Source organism: Juglans microcarpa x Juglans regia, chromosome 8S (genome assembly GCF_004785595.1).
Source record: "Juglans microcarpa x Juglans regia isolate MS1-56 chromosome 8S, Jm3101_v1.0, whole genome shotgun sequence".
Taxonomy (NCBI): Eukaryota; Viridiplantae; Streptophyta; class Magnoliopsida; order Fagales; family Juglandaceae; genus Juglans; species Juglans microcarpa x Juglans regia.
Window position 1 is genome coordinate 9,417,862 of NC_054609.1, and position 20,514 is coordinate 9,438,375.

Below are 20,514 nucleotides of genomic sequence, written 5' to 3' on the forward strand. Positions count from 1 at the left end.
TATTTACTTTCTCAAATTTAATTCTAGAATCTATTCTCCATTTACAAGCCACAATTTTCATATATAAAAATAAATATCAGATCTAAAGACAACACTATGTTTTCAAACAATAATGTAGCAAGAGATCATATCAATGACATGAAAAGCTTGTTTAAGTCACAATCATATATTCATATCCTATACCTCAACAAAATCAAACCATAGCAAGATTTAATGTAATTGTCTTAAACTTATAATATCAAAAACAAATAGAGAATTGAATCGTAGAATGTTAAAACAATAAAGCTTAATCTATGAATTGAAATAAAGTCAAAGTATTTTCACCGATCAACTTCACCCTAGGCTTTACCCAAGATTTAGTTCTTCATGAAAGAACTAAAAATAAATTAAAATAGCATTTTTCTCCTCTCTTCAGAATTGAGCGGTCACTAAGGGGTTGGCTTATGGCAGATAACATATCAGCTAATTGTTTTACTTTTGTGAAGTAGTCAATAATGGAGAGAGATCCTATCTTGCATGTAGAAAATTGAAATCTTGTGCTGCGAGCAAAGGAGGTGGAGTAAAACATTTTTTCTAGTGTGAGCCAGACATCCCGAGAGGTATGAAGTTCAACTACTTAAGTAAGAAGATTTTTAGAGAGAGAGGATAAGATAGTGCTGAGAATAATTTGATCTTGTTGAGTCCAGTGAGAGTGAGATGGATTTGGGATTTGAATAGAGGGGAGGAATTGGAAGGTACTGAGGAGGGAGGGCATGGAAAAGAGACATCAAGGTAGCCCTTAGGGGTAACCCTGCCAGACGTAATCTCGCCCGCTAATGATTGATTCTCCTGAGCTGCAATTCGACTGGCTCCTCTGATGAGTCTTGCTTTTCTCTGTTGTTCGAGGTTTCAATTCCAAACCTTCTCCTCCAAAGCTCAACCTCGCCTTCAGCCTCCATTTTCGCACACTTGAGCACACGACGCTTCGTCTTAAGCTCCAAAATTACCTTCCTATCATCATATCGCCCTCCTGTCTTCACCCCCTCCAAAAATTTCTCGCACCTCTCCATAGCAAGTGGGTGACTCTTGGTAGTGTCTTAGTGGTTGTTGTCACCGTAAGGCCTAATTAGCTGCCTCATTACATCCTTTATTGATTTTCTTCGAGGTAACCTTTGGCGTTACCAGCACGTCATAATGATAAAGATCCCTATCTGCTACTTCTACTGGTAATATGATCTGATCAGGTTTCGATTTGCTTGTGCCTCCATTACTTTCAATTGTATCTAGTTGACTTATGATGTATGCCATTGTAAGCTTGTAACTTTTTGCTTCAAGTTGCAACTTGTCCTTTGTAAGCTTGCGGCTTCATGTTCTCACTTGTCGCTCCACATTTTAATTTGTTCATTGTAAGCTTACGGCTTCTTGTTGTAACTTGTCGTTTCATGTTGTAACTTGTCCTTTGTAAGCTTAGTGCTTCATGTCGTAACTTGTCACTGCATGATGTGAACAACATTATCCTTTTTGCTTTCTGTTTATCTTTTGTACCCATTCACTTTCGGGGTCTCCCCTTTCTTTTTTATTCTTTTTTTTTTAACGTCGATCTCTCGGATGCGCTTTACCCTCGTCTAGTCCTTCAATTCTTCCATTTTGTGTTGTTGTGCTTTATTTTGATATGTAACTAAAAAAAGAAAGAAATGTCATCAGCGTATGTCGGCCCTCGTTTGTTGTCATCGGCTTGGAGGGGATGGAAATCCCCCCTAAGAGTTAAGCCTCATTAGGGAAACTTTGGTTGCCTCCTCAGGGGGGGAGAGGTTGAGAAGCTTTTTGCTAACCCGCCTCTATGTCCCTCTGAGTAGCACCGTGGCCGTGGAGTCGAATTAAATAATCTGTGCTGCTCTTTGCTGCAATGGGGACCGGAGTAGGTTATTCGGGTAGCCGTGAGGTTGGTGTCGCTCTACGCCACAGGGAGACAAGGCGGCCTCTGGCTAGACCCATCCCCTTGGTCCGCAGGGATGTAGGTTGTTTAGATAGTTTAAACTGGATCCGCTCCCGCCCGTTGACATTGTGTATGTAATTACTCACTGAAAAATAAGCAAGTTATCATAACTTTATTCTTAGCTTCGTAGTTGTTAGGACTTCGTAAACCTGGGCCCTTTGGCCTATGACGGGATGTGCTTGCTACTTTTTAGCATGTTGTTTATGTCCACATTTCTTGGTGTAGCATTCGGGCGGTCGAATGACTCAACCCGCACTCCATTGGGGAAGGGTCGAAATGTCTCATGCCAAGTCGCCCCTCTGCCCCTCGAGGAGGCAATTTGGACAACGATATGGTTGGTCCACTCCTTCATCGCGATCGGGGTCGAGGTAAGTGTCCGAGCAACCTCGGGGCTAGTCCCACTCTTCATTATGGGAGGGACAAAGCGGCCTTTTGCTTAACCCGTCTCTTTGTTTCCTGTGAGAGGTAGATTGTTCAGGTAGTCTGTTACTAGAGTCGTTCCCCCTGTTGACATCGTAGTGAAGGATAGCGGAGGTCGAGGTAAGTTATTCGGGTAGTCAGGGACTGATCCCGCTCTCCGTCGCGGGGAGACAAGGTGGCCTCTGGCTTGACCAGTCTCTTTGGCCCTTGGGGAAGTAGATTGTTTGGGCAGTCTGTAACTGGACCCGCTCCCGCTTGTTGAAGCTTACGAGGAAGGTAAGTGTTCTTCTTCGAGTAGCTGAGGACTACCCGCACTCCATCGAGGAGGGGTGACTCGGAATGCCTCAAGCCAAACCACCCCTTTGCACCCCCAAGGAGGTAATTCGGACTGTGATGTGGCTAGTCCGCCCCTTCGTTGCAATGGGGTTAGGGTAAGTATTCATGCAACCTCGGGGCTAGACCCGCTTTCCATCACGAAAGGGACAAGGCGACCTCTAGCTCAACTCGTCCCTTTGTTCCCCACGGGAGGTAGGTTGTTCGAGCAGTCTGTTACTGGACCCGCTCCTCCTGTTGACACTGCTGGGAATGGTAAGTTTTGGGTCAGGTTGGCACTAAACCCACTCTTCGTCTTAGCGGAGGTCGGGGTAAGTTATTTGGATAGCCGTGAGACTGGTCCCTCTATCCATCCCGAGGAGACAAGGCGGCCTCTAGCTCGACCCGTCTCCTAGGTCCGTAGGGAGGTGGGTTGTTAGGGTAATCTGTTACTGAACCCACTCCCGTCAGTTGACACTTACGAGGAAGGTAAGTCTTTCCATTCGGGTAATTGAAGACTGAACCACACTCCGCCGTAGGAGGGATAAGGCAACCTTTAGGCCTACCTTTCCTTATGGTATCTTGCGAGAGAGGTAATTCGGACAATAATGTGGCTGATCTACTCCTTCACCTCGATGGGGGTCCGGGTAAGTTTTTTAGGCCGTCGAGGGGTCTTATCCCACTCTCCCAAATGAGGAGGTTGAGTCTCATGCTCACCTATCATCCTTTGTGGGGAGATAGGCTGTTTGGGCTGTTTAGGACTAGACCTGCTCCCGCCCATTGACATCGCAGGAAAGGGTAATTTTGGGTCAGACTGGCGCTGATCCCACACTTCGTCGTGGCGGAGGTCGGGGTTAGTTTTTCGAGTATTCTCGGGGCTAGACCCACTCTTCGTCGCGGGAGGGACAAGGTGGCTTTTGGCTCAACCAACCCTTTTGGCCCCGCGGGAGATACGTTGTTCAGGCAATCTGTAATTGGACCTGCTCCCTCCTGTTGATGCTCACGAGGAAGGTAAAATTTTTTCTTCTGGTGGCCGAGGGCCGGCCCACACTCCTTTGCAAGAGAAACAAAGCAGTCTCTAGCGTGACTTGTCCCTTTAGTCTCCCACGAGGAGGTTAACAGTCAATGAAGACTTTGTTGATAAAGATTACGTTGATGAAGATTCTGTTATGTTCCTGAAACTCAACATTGAAACACAACACCTCTTCTATTAGGATTTGTAGTGCATGCATAAAAATGTAAATTTACAATAATTAAGCTAGCTTTGGCAATAAAATTTTTATAGGTGTTCAATATTCCAGTGGTGTGGTAGCTCGTTTCCTTAGGAGTTCTAGAGTCTGTAGGAGCCTAGGCGATTGGTGGCGGTGACCACGTAGGGGTCTTCCCATTAGGGCCCAGTTTTCCCTTGTCGCGTTGTTGTTTCTGTTTCTTTGAGTACGATGTCTCCTACTTTAAATGCTATCGAGCGCACTCGTTTGTTGAAACATTGTGACATCCCCAATCCCCACTTGAGATGGAACGGAGACTTAGAGCGTCGGGACATGTAACAAATGTTACATACCCCCGTTCATGACAGTTAATATGCAATTCATCCTAGTATGCAACTAGTAGTATGCAATAATCGCAGCAGAAATAAAAGGTTAAGGTGAAAAATATGCTAGAATAACTAAAACATCTCAACTTCATTAGATAATCATCATGTTCGAAATACTAAAGTAGCATAGACTTATATACAAAGTCACAACATTCTCTTAATGCGATCTAAAGCATAAAGGATTTGAGCTATGAACATCAAAATTAAGTCCAGCTTTCTCTCCAAATCCGACTCCTCCTCAATCATGCGAATCCAGTGCTCCATTAATCTTGTCCTGGTCGATTCCTGATATAACTTCTATTTTTCTGAGTGGAATGATAGTGGCCCCATAAAAAGGTGAGATTCACTCAAAATCTCAGTAAGTTAAACAACTAACTGACACAAAGATAAATCAATTATGGAAAATGATAAATATGCAATACATGAGATGTAGAAAATCAGTATACATGTCTCTCATCCAGAATCCTCAACATTTTTTAAAACTATGGAGACACGGGTTTTTACTCAATAAATAATTTCATCATCATTTTTGAAAAGACATAACTTTTTCATAAAAATTTCATCATAAACTTTCATCATCATAGACTTACATCATTATCTTAATTAATAACATAACGTGTGATAATGTCACAGTTCCTCATATGCACTGTGACTACCTTTGGGTGACCGTAGTATAACTTATGCTGAAACTACGTTATCTATAGACTCATTCTCAATGCATTGGTAAATATAACATAACATCATAAAATTCATAACGTGTACACCTGCCAATGTTAGGTGTCTTAACATGTTGACTTCGTTCTGGCGTTCTTTAAAAAGAACCCATTCGAAGCCTGTTAACTATTCTTTGTCAATCCAGGGGTTACCACTCCATTATTAAACACTCCAGAGTGGACAGAGAAGTTTCACCAGGATAATTTCCCATCCTGGCCTTTGAGGTCTTGACAAAATGATTTTCATGTTATGCTTAAAAAATTTTTTTTTACATGTACATATATAGTAAATTTCATGCAAAAATGACACTTATAAATGTAATATGTAAAAATGGTGAAAATGCCATATGTTATGTAAGTATGCACTCGATGTGTCATATAACATGATAATTTATGTTCAAAATGATAATTAAAGAATAAATGAAGCATTTATCAATAATTCATAAGAAATTTATCAATGTGTAAGTTAGAGGCCAACTTACAAGCTTTCGAAAAAATTCAAAATTAGCATCGTAGCTACATAAATCGTGTGTATTCTAAGTTAGGGTTAATACTCTTATGGATAGGTTCAAAATCAAAGGCTTCAAAAAAAATTGGGTATTTACAAAAAATACCCCTAGACTTTGAAAAATTGTTATTTAGGCCCTAAATTTTCACTTATTGCAAACGAACTCCAAATTTAACCAAATGTCATGGACTTTATATTTTTGGCATTCTAAAACCATCCATGCCCTTATATTTCCAAAATTCAAAGTGGAACTTGTCCAATTAGTCCCAACTCATGGCATGCATCTTAGTTTATGCCTATCTGTATTTCAACTATCGATCCCTATGAATGGATGCATATGAGATTTTCTTTAATTATTAATGATCACTAACATCTTTAGGGACATTATGAAGTCTAATTATTGAGTAATAAAGTTTATCCCAACACTTAATCAAATCTAAGAAATCATTAATCACCAATATGCTTAAAACCGATTCATGCTTGATGATCAAAACAAGATAGATTTAAAACCTATCATGACATGCTTTTAATCACAAATTTAACCTTCCATAATGATGTTAGGATAATGATAGATCATATAAAATCATGCTTAGGACATGCCATAGCTAAATTTCCAATTAAAAACATTTAATCATTCAAACCTTCCTTTAATTGACCCGGTTTTGCATTAAGCATCATAACCTTCTCAAAGCTCAACTAAATTTCATACCAAAACTTGGAAACAAAACTTGAAATGTTAGCTAAGATCAAAAGGAAGAAAACTTACAAATTTCGTGGCCTTCCAAGCACTCTAGACTACCTTACACAAGAACACTAAAAAACTCACCAAAACTCACTCAGTTTGCACTCTTTTGATCTCTAAGAGGGGGAAATGCTCTCAAGGCTCAAGATGATGCTTGAAGCTATGGTATAGGTGAAATGAGAATAGGAAGGAAGTATTTATAGGTGGTCAAGGGGTGAGGGACGTTGGCTTGGGTGCTTGGTGATTGGGTGAAGTTGGAGGTGCTCAAATCTAGAAAATTTCCAGATTTGCTTGCATGAGCTTAGGTCACTTCTGCAGAATGAAATAGTGCCCCAAACCACCATCATTTCCTCTCCACAGTAGCTGAAAGGGTTCTGTAGATAAATCCAAGTCTTGGAGCATCATTTGGATGACAGAAGATCCCTCAAATCACCCTTGAAAATAGGTGGATGAAGGTGGTTTTGTGGTGGCAGAAAATCAATTCGGTTTTGGATCTTTTTGGGCAGCAAAAATGAGTCAAAATCCTTCATGATGGTCATGAGACTTCTTGGTGATTTGGTGGAGAAGGAGGTGGCGTGGGGTGGTGGTGGGTGGTGCAAACCATGGCAGGATGCTGGTTCAAATTCAATCCAAATGGTTCCTACACAAACTAGACCAAGGTGCACCCGGTTTGGTTCTTTATGCAACCAATTTCGTCCAAGGCTCAAACTGAGTTTTGGAGGATTTCATAAGGTATTTAAGGACCAAATTACCCTTGAGGATAAACCACAAAAATGTTGGACCCAAGAGCAAAACAGTCCAAGCATTACAAAGGGCAATGCACAAAACTGATTAAAGCATGGTTTGGGCTTGTTATGTCATTTTTCTTAATGACATGTGGAATGGTTTAACTAAGTTATTAACATGTCTAATCACGGTTTAAGAGAGTATTAATTCAAAAAAAATTGAATTACAAAATTTAAGAAAAGATTAAGCATGATTAAGCTTCAAAACATAGCTTAAAGTGCACTAACATCAAGTATGATGGTTAATGGCCTTAGCCAATTTTTAAAACTTAACTTGGGTACTTTGAGTGTGATTTGGGCTTAAGGAAACTAATGGTATGGTGTATTGAGTATTTGGTCTTTGAATGATAAAATGAGTCCAAACATGGCTTTGGGCCATATGAGCTTGAAAAGGGCCAAGGATCCAATTTACACCAAAGCCTTATGCTTTCCTATACTTGGGCCAAGACTAGTCTTGATTTTCTAAGGGCTTGGTTCAAGATTTTTCTTGGGCTAGGCCCATGAATGTACTTGGGTCCTAAAAAGCCTCACCAAAATTACTATGGGCTTACCTCTCTAATCCTTAACTCATTAACACTAAGTACCAACATTAATGCTAATCTCACTATCAACCTTAATAAAAGTGATTAACCCATAATTAAAAGCCTAATCTAGAGTACTTAAGTGTTAATCAAGAGTTAATTAAGTGCGGTGTTACAAACATCGTTCGACCCTCCTTTTGTTGGCAATGATCCTTACCTCTGCCTCAAGTCTGACTTCTTCCAACAAATCAAATTATTTTTCTAGCCGTTTGTCATTGGAGTTTTCCTCGAAGTGCTGAACTCTTTTGGTAGGGATCCTGATTTCTACTGGCGGCATCGCCTCGTGGCTGTAAGTGAAGGTGAAAGGAGTTTCCATGTTAGTGTCTTTATTGTGACCCGATAGGCCCACAAGACACCGGGAAGTTCCTTTTCCCACGCGCCCTTCCTATCGTCAAGTCATTTTTTTAGCATTCTAATTAACGTCTTGTTGGTTCCCTCCACCTGCCTGTTAGATTGGGGGTGAGCCGGAGAAGAGTACTAGAACTCGATCCCCAGCTCCAGGCCCTAGTTACGGTAGTGATTAGAATCAAACTGTCTCCCATTGTTCGATATGATAGTGCATGGGATGTCGAACCTACAAACCACCACCTTCCATAGAAACCGCTTGATGTTGTTCACCGTGATGGTTGCTAGGGCCTCGGCTTCAACCTACTTGGTGAAGGAATCCACAGCTACTACCACGAATTTTACTCCTCCCTTGAAAGGAGGGAGTGGACCGACCAGGTCAATTTTCTACTAGGCGAAGGGCCAAGGTGAGGTGATCGACGTCAATTCTTCCAGCGGGCAGTGGGCCACTTTGGTGTACTCTTGGCACTTCTGGCATTTCCGCGCATAGTCCTAGGCATCTCGCAAGGCATAAGGCCAGTAATATCCTGCCCTCATCACCTTTCTGGCTAGCACATTACCTACTGAGTGACTATTGCAGATCCCTTTGTGTATTTCTGCCAACACATACTGGACTTCTTCAGGAGAGATGCACTTCAAGAAAGGCGTCGAGTAGCCCCTTCAGTATAGAATTCCCTCAATCAAAGTGTAGAGTGCCACTTGGTTCCTAATCTTTCTGGCTTCTTGCCTGTCATCGGGCACCTCTTTGGCGTCCAAGTACTTGAGGATGTCCTTCACCCAATCTGAGATTCCGGGCTGTATCTCCATCACCTTGATTCCTATGGCAGGTACTTCGACGGTTTGGATCACCACCTGCTCTGGCAGGGGGAGTCTTCTTGCCCGGATGCCGCGCGCGCAAGCTTGTTGGCTTTCTAGTTTTATGCCCTCGACACCTGTTGAATCTGGAAGTACTTGAAGTGAGGGCACTCGGCTTCTACTAGTGCCAAGTATTTTTTTGATGTTTTGCTCTTCACGGCGAATTCCCCTCGTACTTGATTGACCACCACCTACGAATCGGCTCGCACTTCAATTTCTACGGCACACAAAGACCTTGCTACCACCAGTCTTGAAAGCAATGCTCCATACTCCGCCTGGTTGTTCATGGTGTTGAATGCCAACTTGATGGCGTAATTGTACTCCTCCTCTCCTTCAAACGTAACGATATGCACCCTTACTCCCCCTCTAGCCCGGCAAGACGAACCATCCACAAAAACTTGCCAGGGCTTTACAGGAGGTGCATATTTGCTCTCTGCCGGGAAACCTGTAAACTTAGCCACGAAGTCCGCCCGCACCTGCCCCTTGATAGTATTCTACGGTGCATAGTCAATGTCAAACTCACTCAGCTCTACTGCCCAGTTCATGAGCCGGCTCGAAGCGTCCGGCCTTTGTAGGATCTTTTTCAGAGGGGTCTCTGTGAGGACCCTTACTGGATGAGCTTGGAAGTACAGGCATAGCTTACTTGTGGTTACCACCAACGCAAAGGCGAGTTGCTCTATGTGAGGGTATCTGGCTTCAACCCTATGATATGTTCGGCTGGTGTAGTTGACCGGCCTATGGACTCCATCTTCTTCGCGCACTAAAGCTAAAGAGACTGCCGGGGGGGAGACCTATAAGTACAGGGTCAGTGTTTCCCCACAGCTGGGTTGACTGAGGAGAGATGGGCTTGTGAGGTACTTCTTGAGCACCTCAAACGCCAGGTCGCACTCGCTATCTCATATCTGTGCCTTTCACAGGACCTTGAAAAAAGGCAGCCACTTGTCAATGGATCTTGACATGAACCTTTTGAGAGCCGCCACTCGCCCAACCAATCTTTGCACCTCGTTTATGCTTCGGGGTAGGGCCATGTTGAGGATGACCTCCACCTTTTCGGGATTGGCTTCGATTCTACGTTCTGACACCATGAATCTCAGAAACTTTCCTAATCTGACACCAAAGGCGCACTTTGTCAAGTTCAACTTCATCTGGTACTACCTCAGTATTGCAAAAGTCTCACTCAAATCGTCCAAGTGTTGTTCCGGAGTCCCACTCTTAACCAACAAGCCATCCACGTAGACTTCCATATTTCTTCCCACCTGAATTTTAAACATACAGTTGACCAACCACTGGTAGATGGCCCTCGCATTCTTCAGCCCAAAAGGCAATTTTGTGTAACAATATAGGCCTCAGCAGGGGAAGAAAGAGGTTTTCTCCTCGTCCTCCAAGTTCATGCGAATCTGGTTATACCCAGAGTAGGCGTCCATGAAACTGAGCATACGATGGCCCACCATGGAGTCGACTATCAAATCGATGCGGGGAAGTGCGAAGCTGTCTTTCCGATAGGCTTTGTTGAGGTCGGTAAAGTCGACACACATTCTTCATTTGCCACTTAGTTTTTTCACTAATACCACGTTGGATAGCCATTCTAGATAATGGGGTTATCAAATGAATCTGATGGCTAACAAGCAGTCCACTTCCTCAGTTATGGCGACGTTCATTTCTGCACTGACACTTCAGCATTTTTGCCTCACCCCTTTGGCCATTGGGTCCACGCTAAGGTTGTACTATATAATTTATGGGACTATTTAGGACATGTCCTCATGGCTCCAGGAGAATACGTCCTGGTGTTCAGCGAGGAGTTGTTACATGGCATTCCACACCTCAAGTGTCATCTTGCTACCAATCCTTACAATGGCTTCTGGTCGATTCGAGTTTAAGGGAACAAACTCCAACGACTCGTTTGGTTCCACCTTTCTAAGTCTCTGTTCATCTCGGATTTCACCTTCTGCTGGGACACAGACGGGCGGCGGTGGTAAGATGCAGTCATTCATCTTAAGGCATATCCGTTCTCCCCTCCACTCGGAGGCACCCCTTCCTAGGTACGTTCTTGCCTCCTTTCCGCAGTGCCTCCTCCTCTAATTCTGGTAGCTTTGCTTCCTTGTTGGTGAGCTTCCATGTTCGTCAGTACTATTGGTGAGCTTTTGAGTTGTCTGGAACAGATTGTCGCAAGCATACAAAGTACACGTAAGATCTATAAAGATCCCAAAGATGGCGCCACTGTTAATGTCATGTTTTGTATGTCTTTGAGCCAGGTTCCAACAACTCAGGTCTTCAAAGATGGGTATACAAAGACAAAGAAGAAAGCAGCTTGGAGAGGGTGGCCTTAGGGTCGGGGAGTCTTCGATGCCAAAGTCAATAGAGTATTTTAGAAGTTTGTAAATAATGAGAGAGTTTATAGACTAGAGAGCGTTTCCGTATATGGAATTTGCTATTTATACTTGGAGTTTGGGGGGGAGATCGTGCCTACCCCTGTGGTGCCCATGTCCCAATCCTTTAAATGCGGCGTGCCTCTATGACGGTGGTATTAATATGGCGTGTTGCTCGGATTGTAGTGTCATTAATGCGGCGTGGTTTTCCAATTTGCTTTATTCTGCTGGTATCTTCAGTGGTCCGTCGATGTTTCCATATTAGAAGATCAAAGGTTATCCGTCTTTCCCTTTCTGCCTTGTACGAGTCCCCATGAGCAAGGTGAAGCCGAGCAACGTTAGGCCTGTTCATCCCATCAGCCATCATTGTTTACTTTTCCTTGCAGGTGAGTTATTTCGTGGACAAGTTTGAGCCCTGGGGTCGGGTATCGGGGCGAAGCCCATTACTCTTGGCTGAGCATCCAATGGGTTTATGAGTGAGGGGAAAATCCCCTTACACCGGGGAATCATCCTTCTCCTATTTCCGATATAGATAAAAGTCAATCCCAAATGCAGTGACAAATGTTAATGGAGTAAATTTGCACAATGGGCCAGGAAGGAAGATAGAGTCATCCCTGGCCCATAGAGGTGATTTGGGCCACACTGGTGCAGTCAGAATGCCCACATTGTGGTTTGGGCGTCGATACGGTGCTCCTACGTACATCCATAAGAATAAGCAATAAATAAATAATAAATAAAGTGAGAGATACGGATTTACGTGATTCGGCGTAAAGGCCTACGTCCACAAGTTGTTTTAGGCAAAATCTACTATGTTGGTGATTATATAGTCTCTCATAACCTTGCATATCTCTCAATATAATAGAGAAATTTTTTGAAGATCTAGAGGTTAAAGATTATGGCTTTCTTCTGGAGAGGGGAGTTTAGAGAAGTCATCATGCGTAATTGTCCAAATTTAAGGAGATTTCTTTTTTTTTTTTATAGAAGTCTCTTTTTTCTTTTGTAGTGATTGAGTCACACTTAGTTTATGAAACACTTTCATTTTATATTGAATCAACTTGTCTTATCTTTGAGCTTGATTCTTCACCTTATCCTTGCCCTTAATTCTTTATACACAACAAGTACCTTTTCGATAACTAGGCTTCGTAAATTGTGAAATTCAATAAATAAATAAATAAATAATCCCAAATAACCGGATAAAAATAAAAGAACAAGGAAAAAGAGAGTTATGAAAAATCAAATATGATCAATTACATAAAATCTATTCAATACGTTTGATATTCTCTTAAATTAATTAATTTCTCTTGAATTGTACTCTTTTATCCGTTAATAAGATTAAAATATTTTATTTGGTAGCCTTCTTCCATTAGGAACTGAAGGTGAAGATATTGTCCAAACTACATAACAGCATAATCTACGTTCATTTTAAAGCTGTGTATAACATTATTCATTAAATAAATAATAAATTCTTTTGACTTTTCTCCTGTGAATTCGGTTCCTCCTCTGTGTATCCTCCAATCATTTTGTCAAGGAGAAGGACGACCATGGTACTCAAAATCCGACTACCTTTTTTGAAAAATTTAATTAAACAAGTGTAGACATTAATTAGTACAGCTGTTTTGATAAGTATGGCTGCCTACAACTCCACTGCAGACCTTCCACATTGGAAGGCAATCCGATGCTTGTACCACAGCCTGGCCTAGCCCAGCCCACCAACCCACGTGCCTCATTTATAAATAGAAAGATATAGCCAGCAATGCAAAATAGACAAAGATGAAAGCAGTCCTTATCCTTTTTCCCATTCTATGTAACTTACATATCAATGTGGCTGAAAGAGTAACTATATATACAGTCTTATAAAATAGGATCCAATATTACATTTACCTATTTAAATTATATCTAAGCAACAAGTACAACCATCTGACCATCCAAAGAAAGATAAGAGAGGAAGAAGGAAGGGGAATGGTAATATTTTCAAGTGATGCTACTCTTCATCTTAGACGTATCATTGATTTGGTGTAGTATAAGTTCATTTTTATGTCGAAGTATGTAAGTATGCAAATAAAAATTAACTTAAAATATGTTATATCAATTAATATAACTAATAAAGATGGAATCAATGATAAAGAACTATATTTTCCAACAAATAGAGTAATACTTTTTTTCATCATAAATATTACCATCGATTTGTTGTGAAAAACATAGTGGCGATGACAAACAAGTGAAAGCAAACAAGTAAATCAATCACACAACACAAAATTAACATGGTTCAGCAATGTGCTTACATCTACAGAGCTGCAGATGATTTTATTATATTGAGGAATCACAAAATGTACTTTGAGGTGAAATCTCAATGTTCAAAACATTCGGGGAGTACTAAAATGTTTATTAAGTACATATTTATAGTGTCATATATTGGAAACTCTAATTTTTACTTTTCTACATTATTTATTAGAGCGGAGTGTCGAGCTTGCCTCGAGTGAACTCCTTGCCCGAGTTTCGCTCAAGCGACCTATCGAGCTAGTGACTAGCAAACTTTATGCATGGCATTTTCTCGATTGCAAACAGTGTCAAGCCTCCTTGAAATTTCCTCCAAACAATCATAATGCATTCTTATCGAGTCGGGTCATCAAATTGGGCCGACACACCATTAAAACCATGCTCTACAAACCCAACACCATCCACAGTCATACTCAATAATGTGGCACATCTTACACAATTACCATTTAATTAGTTGATAGAAGAATCAATTTGAAATGTATCTCGTCAACAAATATAATTGAGAATAGGACAATGCTAGGGCACACACTAAATGTGTATCCCAAATATGCACACCAGTGCAAATAATTTTTTTTTATTTTTTAAGTATTTTTTAAATATCTTTAACCATTAAAAAAAATTTTTAAAAATATATAAATTTACTAATAGTCACTTCTTTAACTATATGTAAGAAAAAATTAAAATTAAAATATATAAGTAAACACATTTAAAAGTCATATTAGCATTTTCCTTGAGAATATAAAATTTAGAATATTTTTCAATATTTTGGAGTTTTCATGAATTAAGGTGAAGATGGGAAAGGGAGTCAATTTGATTCCCAATCCAAAACACTTGCAGACAAACAACCGGGGCTACAAAATCACTGGCAGAGAGCTTCTGCAAACATCTTCGTCGCCGCACAATACGTGGCGTTTTCTCCCATTGGTTTCGCTGCTTTTGTTCCTAAGTTCATATAAACAACCACAATTCGAGACTCCAAAACTACAAACAACAAAACACCAAAAAAAAAAAAAAAAAAAAAATGGGAAAAATATCAAACACTTATCCCTACTGCTAAATCATCAAGCTCTCCATGAATTCAAACCCCCTTTTCTTCTTTTTATGTCTCCACTCAATGCTGTTTTGTTTTCACCTTTTTTCCCCCCATAAAGAGACAAAAATGGTTTGCTAGCTAGAGAATGCAATTAAATAACTCTATCCTGTAAAGTTTCCAAGATTGCTAAAACGTACAAAGACTAAAGTCCATCTAACATTCATGTCTAGTAGTACTTCAACCTTTTTATAATCCTAAATCGAAAACTATTCATGTGTCTTGACTTTCTTAGATTCCCCTTTTTTTCCCTTAAGCAAATCATATGTTTTAATAATGGCAAAAGTAGAGATGTTGCATTATCCCAACAACAATCCTATTATAACAACAATGGCAGAATTGTGTGCAAATAAGAAATGAAAATAAATGGATTCTTCGTATTTTCCAGTATGACCCGAGAGTCAGAAAGTCATCAGTTCCTCACTAGAGAAACCATGCTAACCGACCCTATGGTCTCGTTCGTTTTCTCATATGAGATAAGATGAGTTAAAAGTTAAAAATTGAATAAAATATTATTAGAATATATTTTTTTAATATTATTTTTGTTTTGGGACTTGAAAAAGTTGAATTGTTTATTTTATTTTGTATAAAAATTTAGAAAAATTGTAATACTGGGATAAAATAAGATGAGATGAGACGAGAATGGTTATGAAAACAAACGAGGCCTAAAAGTCATCTACTCGTCGCTAGAAACAACAATGTTAACCTCATTACTTTTTGTATACCATATTTTGTTTTGAGTTGTGTGTTAAGAAAGATAGGCTCCATGTGTTTGAGTGTTGTCTAATCCAATAAAATATGTACAAACTTTAGCTAGTTGGTCCATATTCTTAATACAAGATCTGTTATTATGATGAGTCAACGCAACTTACTATTTATAATATTTTTGGTTAAACATTACTTACTATTTAAGTCCACTGATTCGAAGGCAGTGTTACTGTATTGTGTGCATGTGGGCTGTTTTCTATTAGTTTTGTTAGATTTTAAAGAGATATAGTTAATCTTTTGCAAAATAGGTGAATAACATGTGTAATCAAACTGAATTTCTCCATGCTTTTTATCATCTTAAATTATGTCATTTCTAATTACACCTATTTATTTGGTATATTTTAAGGAGCTGTTTATTTAAGTGGTAAACATATGAAAATAAAAAATAATATTTGTCATAGGATATGAAAGTTCCGTATACTCTCTCTTTAAAAAATAGGTAAATCTGACACTCACATGAAAAAAAAAATAATAGTAAAACCTACTTTATTTAATAGAGTGTGCGGAACTTGCACACTTTAAGACTTTATCTAATATTACTCTATAAAAATACTTGCGATATGTGTAATTGAAGATGACAAAATCTAAAATGAATAGAGCATTCCCATGAATGGGTTATGTAAAACCCATGTTTTTGTAAAATTTGAATGAACTAGCTCGATATAGTCTATGCAATGGATTATGTATTTTATAACTAATATCTAATTTGCTACAATATCATCTCTACATCTATGGAACATTATTCACACTTGTATAAATATTTAATTCATTTCTCTCTCTAATTTTTACTCTTTATTCATTTATTTATCTATTTTCAACTTTTTACTTTATTTAAAATGAATAAAATATATTAAAAAGTATAATATTTAAATGATATAAAAGAAAAAAATAGATAAGCTGATAGATGTTATATTATAAAAATCAATATATAAAATAGAAAAATAGAGTTTTAGTGATGTATTTTGAAGGATAGGATGAAAATCTATTGGAAGTGCTCTATATACTCTTCACCTAATGCATCAAACTCCAGCACTTAAAGAGATACCAAAAGTATGAATATGAGAATGAACATACAATAAATTCAGAATATTCATTACTAATTACAAGCAACCTAGCTAGATATTCATTTATAGGCTGGTAAACAATAATTGTCAAAGACAGCAACAACAACTGGGTGATGGAGGAAAAGAAAAGGAAAAGTATTTGTACGTATATTACTGCAGTCATGAAAAGATATGAATCTGATCTGCTCCTGATTGATTTTCTTTTCTGCCAATCACCATGTGTTCTCAAGAGCAAAGCAAACCCCAAAAGAGTTTCTCATCAAAGGACAAACAGAGATTCTAGAAATAGAAAGCGCCATTGAAATGGCCATTTTAGTGACTGTAAAATCAAACTTTCAGAAGCTGTACACAACATGATCATAATTAAACGTTCATTTTCTTGGATCTTCCATTGGAAAGAAAGAGATTAAAATTCCAAAATACACCCGGTTTTCCCCCATGAACTAGGAATAATTACCATCAAAATACCAGACCAAAAAATGATGAGAAAAACGAGGGTATTTTGGATCAGATTCATGCATCACAAATTGAAACGAAAAATAAATATAAATTCTGCTAGTTGTGGAGAGGATCTGGGCAACTGGGTACTTTACGTTTGTTCTCCTCGAATCGGTTGTCAGTTCTGCCATTGAAATGCTTTCTAACCAGATCCTCCTTGCTGCTCTTCTTAACCATTCCGCCGCCATGGCTGCCGCCCACCTTCATGACCTTTGCTATTCCATTTCCTGGGAGAATCCGAATTGCCCCGGCTTGGCATGAGTATTCGCACCAGACCCAAATCTGCAACACCGAGATAATCAACAGCGCCAGCAGAGTAGTAGAAAACAAGACTCTCCTGCTGCCAGAAAAAGACATTGCCTGCAGAGATCGAAGACCCACATGCATATATAAAAGCTATAAAAAAAAAATGGCCTTTACTTCAACTCAGCTCAAAACACAAGCTCTACTTATTAAAAGGAAACCTCCTTAGCCAGCTAGTTAGCTTGCTTGCTTGCTGCAATGTTGTTGACAAAACAAGCAAGCAGACCCTCTCTCTCTCTCTCTCTCTCTCTCTCTCTCTCTCTCTCTCTCTCTAGGATATGACTCATGGGCAAAAGAATTGACGGCTATTATGGGCAGATGGGGGAGAGGGCATGAGAAGATGGAGCCTCATGTCCCCACAGTGGCCCACGTGATTACATACAATGGACAAAGTTGCAGTTTACGTGCTAAAAACAGAGCATGAAAATGCTACTCGGCTCACTTTTGTTTATATATTTTTTTATATTGATTTTGTATGGAATTGAACAAATAGACACGATTATCGTAATTTGACCTCCTATTTACTTTTCCAAGCTGCTGCTGCTGATGCTACATTGCTGCTGCTGCATTTGAAATTTCTGCACGTCGGTGACACGGTTTAGCAGTTGGTGGGGGAAAGGACAATGCCACGTGGCTCTTCTCATTCAAATGCATTCATATAAAAACCTTAAATAATGTTACTATCTACCTAATTTATATCACTTATTTTATCCTATTAACATCTCATACGTGACTTGTTAAAAAAATTAAAAATATAAACATAAAATAATAAGAAAAAATTTAAGATTTTTTTTTTCTTTTTATGCTTTCAAACATCATTTTATTTTAAATACATATTTTTTAAATTTATCAATGAATAAAGTGAATGATATAAATTATAAGATATAGTAACATTATTCATTAAACTTTAAAAGATGCTATCCATAATTTAATTTTATGTACATAATTATACGTGCTGATACGTCAGTTACTAACATTTTGAATTTCAAATTAAAAATAAAGAAAAATAATAAAATGGGGTAAATACCTCATACTTATAATATTGTGGGTAAAACGATACGTACACATATCACTTGTGGGTAAACTTTTTCTATTCACATGATTCCAAATGATTTGATACAGTACAGATCGCAAAGGCTGGGGACGACCATGCAGTGTAAAAGGTCAAAATTACCCAGAAGCTAGCTAGCTAGCTGCAGTCCGGCAGGGGCATGCATGTGCGGGATTAGCTGCAACGTACTAGTTGAGAATAAACAAAGACGAAGACAGGAGAGGGAAAACAGAGGATGTTGGCCCTGGAGGAGAAGGGAGGGTAGGGAGGCCGGCCGGGAATCTCGCCACGGTGTTTGACAAACCTTGCAATATTTATATATCTATATATATATATATATATGTTGTGTTGATGTTCGTTACAAGGAATTAACGTGTTCATGATTCAAATCCGTACGATGAATGTATAGATATATATGTCTAGGGTTTCCAAGTTTGATGCTCATGTCCTGTGACTGTGATCAGTTTCTTGAGAAACTTCAATTGTGTCTCCAACCAGATTTTGATTTTCTAGAATCTATTCCCCGCTTGCATATACTGATCTCTTCAATTTTTTATTCAAGTTGAATTATCTAATTCAGAGAATAATAAATATAATATTAAATATTTACGTAGAATTCACACGATCTAAAAGATTATGATTCTATGGTATAATTTAAAAAAACCTCTATTCATCAAATGCTATTAAGAAAAATAAAGTCACGTTTAATGATTCTTTATTCGGAATGTTAAAAGTGCTTCTCGAATCATAACTGTATCTAACATTACTCTTAAAACTAATTATCTGCAGTATTACGAGCTCGATTTATTCTTGAATTTTGATTAGAGTTTTAAGGAAGGCTTTTAGAGAAGCTCATGGCTCCATGAGCATGAGCTCTCTCTAAATGCAAACATGTGATCAAGTATCATCGACAGCAATATCACGAACATCTTTTCCTATAAATTGGATCAAAATTCCCTCCAACTGCTACAACTTTTGCAATGAAACTATCCAACTCAATGTGAAGGAATCTCGCAATCTTGAATTCACACGTTCATTTGGAATAATTGAATCTTTAAAGTGATCATCAAGGTTACAATATTTGCATGCATGTTTAGGTCCATACGCAAGTGTAAAAAATTCATGTGATATATTATGTTGTTATTGCTAGATATGTAAATCATATTACTTTCTATGTTAAAGAATGATATTAATGCATATCATTAACATGCCTACAGGACAAATCATGCATGCATGAGAGCTTGTCGAGGAGGCTCGGGTAGGTCGACAAAATCAAAGTGTTATAAGGAATAAAGTATAGAGTCAATATTTGAATTCATAATAATTATCCGATACTCTAAACAATGGATACATGATCCTCTCATTTTATCATGCAATGTAATATCAATTAAGATTTGTTCTTACATAAGTATTTTTAATTACATGCATGATATATAGTAATAGAATTAGAGTACTATGTCATTCGTAGTTTTGGAGCACCTAATAATATTCATTGAACTCAGGATCTCTGCTTTGATATCATGTTAAATAAGCTTTTGCCTCAAAATTTTAATTTGTTAAGAAAAGGTAATTCTAATTATTCTAATTATGTCTTAATACTCCAAAATAATAAATTATAGATATATTATTGTCTGACAATTGATTTATGACAAATGAGAAATGATATTTGCAATTCTAGAATATGTAAGAGCACCAACAACCCATTCCCTATAACCAATTATTAGCCAAATTTTAGGTGAAAAGTGGAAAAATGGGAGCTACATCCCATTCCCTAAAATAAGATTTGATTTTATTCTTTATATTTTTTATTCTAAACTTATATTTTAATAGAATATAAAGGGAAGTGAGAGAAAAATAATAATAAAAAAAGAATAGAAAAAAATTATTTTAATAGAATAGAGAAAGAATAAGAAGTGAGATGTAGGATGTTTTGAAAAAATGAGTAAAATTTAAAGAAAATTTTAAAGAAAGATGATTTTTAGCTAAATTTTAGGAAAAAATTTACTCATTCGGATGTGCATGCTCTAAGTCCTGCACACTCAATCTCTTTGAAAAAAATAAGTAAACATGAGACTCATATAAAAAAAATTATTTTAAAAGTGGACTTCACTTTTTCTTAAAAAAAATATGCGGGACTTGTATACTCTATCTAGCATTACTCATAACTAATACCACTTAATTATCTATAGAAAAACAACATAATGATATTCATTGGTAAAACGACATATATCAACAGGCCAAGTTCAATTAACAAGTATTTGAGAATA

The 20,514-nt window shown here is 38.4% G+C and overlaps 1 protein-coding gene across 1 annotated transcript; it reads right to left on the reverse strand.

Moving 5' to 3' along the window:
• Window positions 1-16,950: 16,950 nt before the first annotated feature.
• Window positions 16,951-17,250, reverse strand: LOC121244209 (CLAVATA3/ESR (CLE)-related protein 27-like). The gene has a single exon (XM_041142232.1). It carries the CDS (start codon window positions 17,248-17,250, stop codon window positions 16,951-16,953), a length of 300 nt encoding a protein of 99 aa, XP_040998166.1.
• Window positions 17,251-20,514: the final 3,264 nt, after the last annotated feature.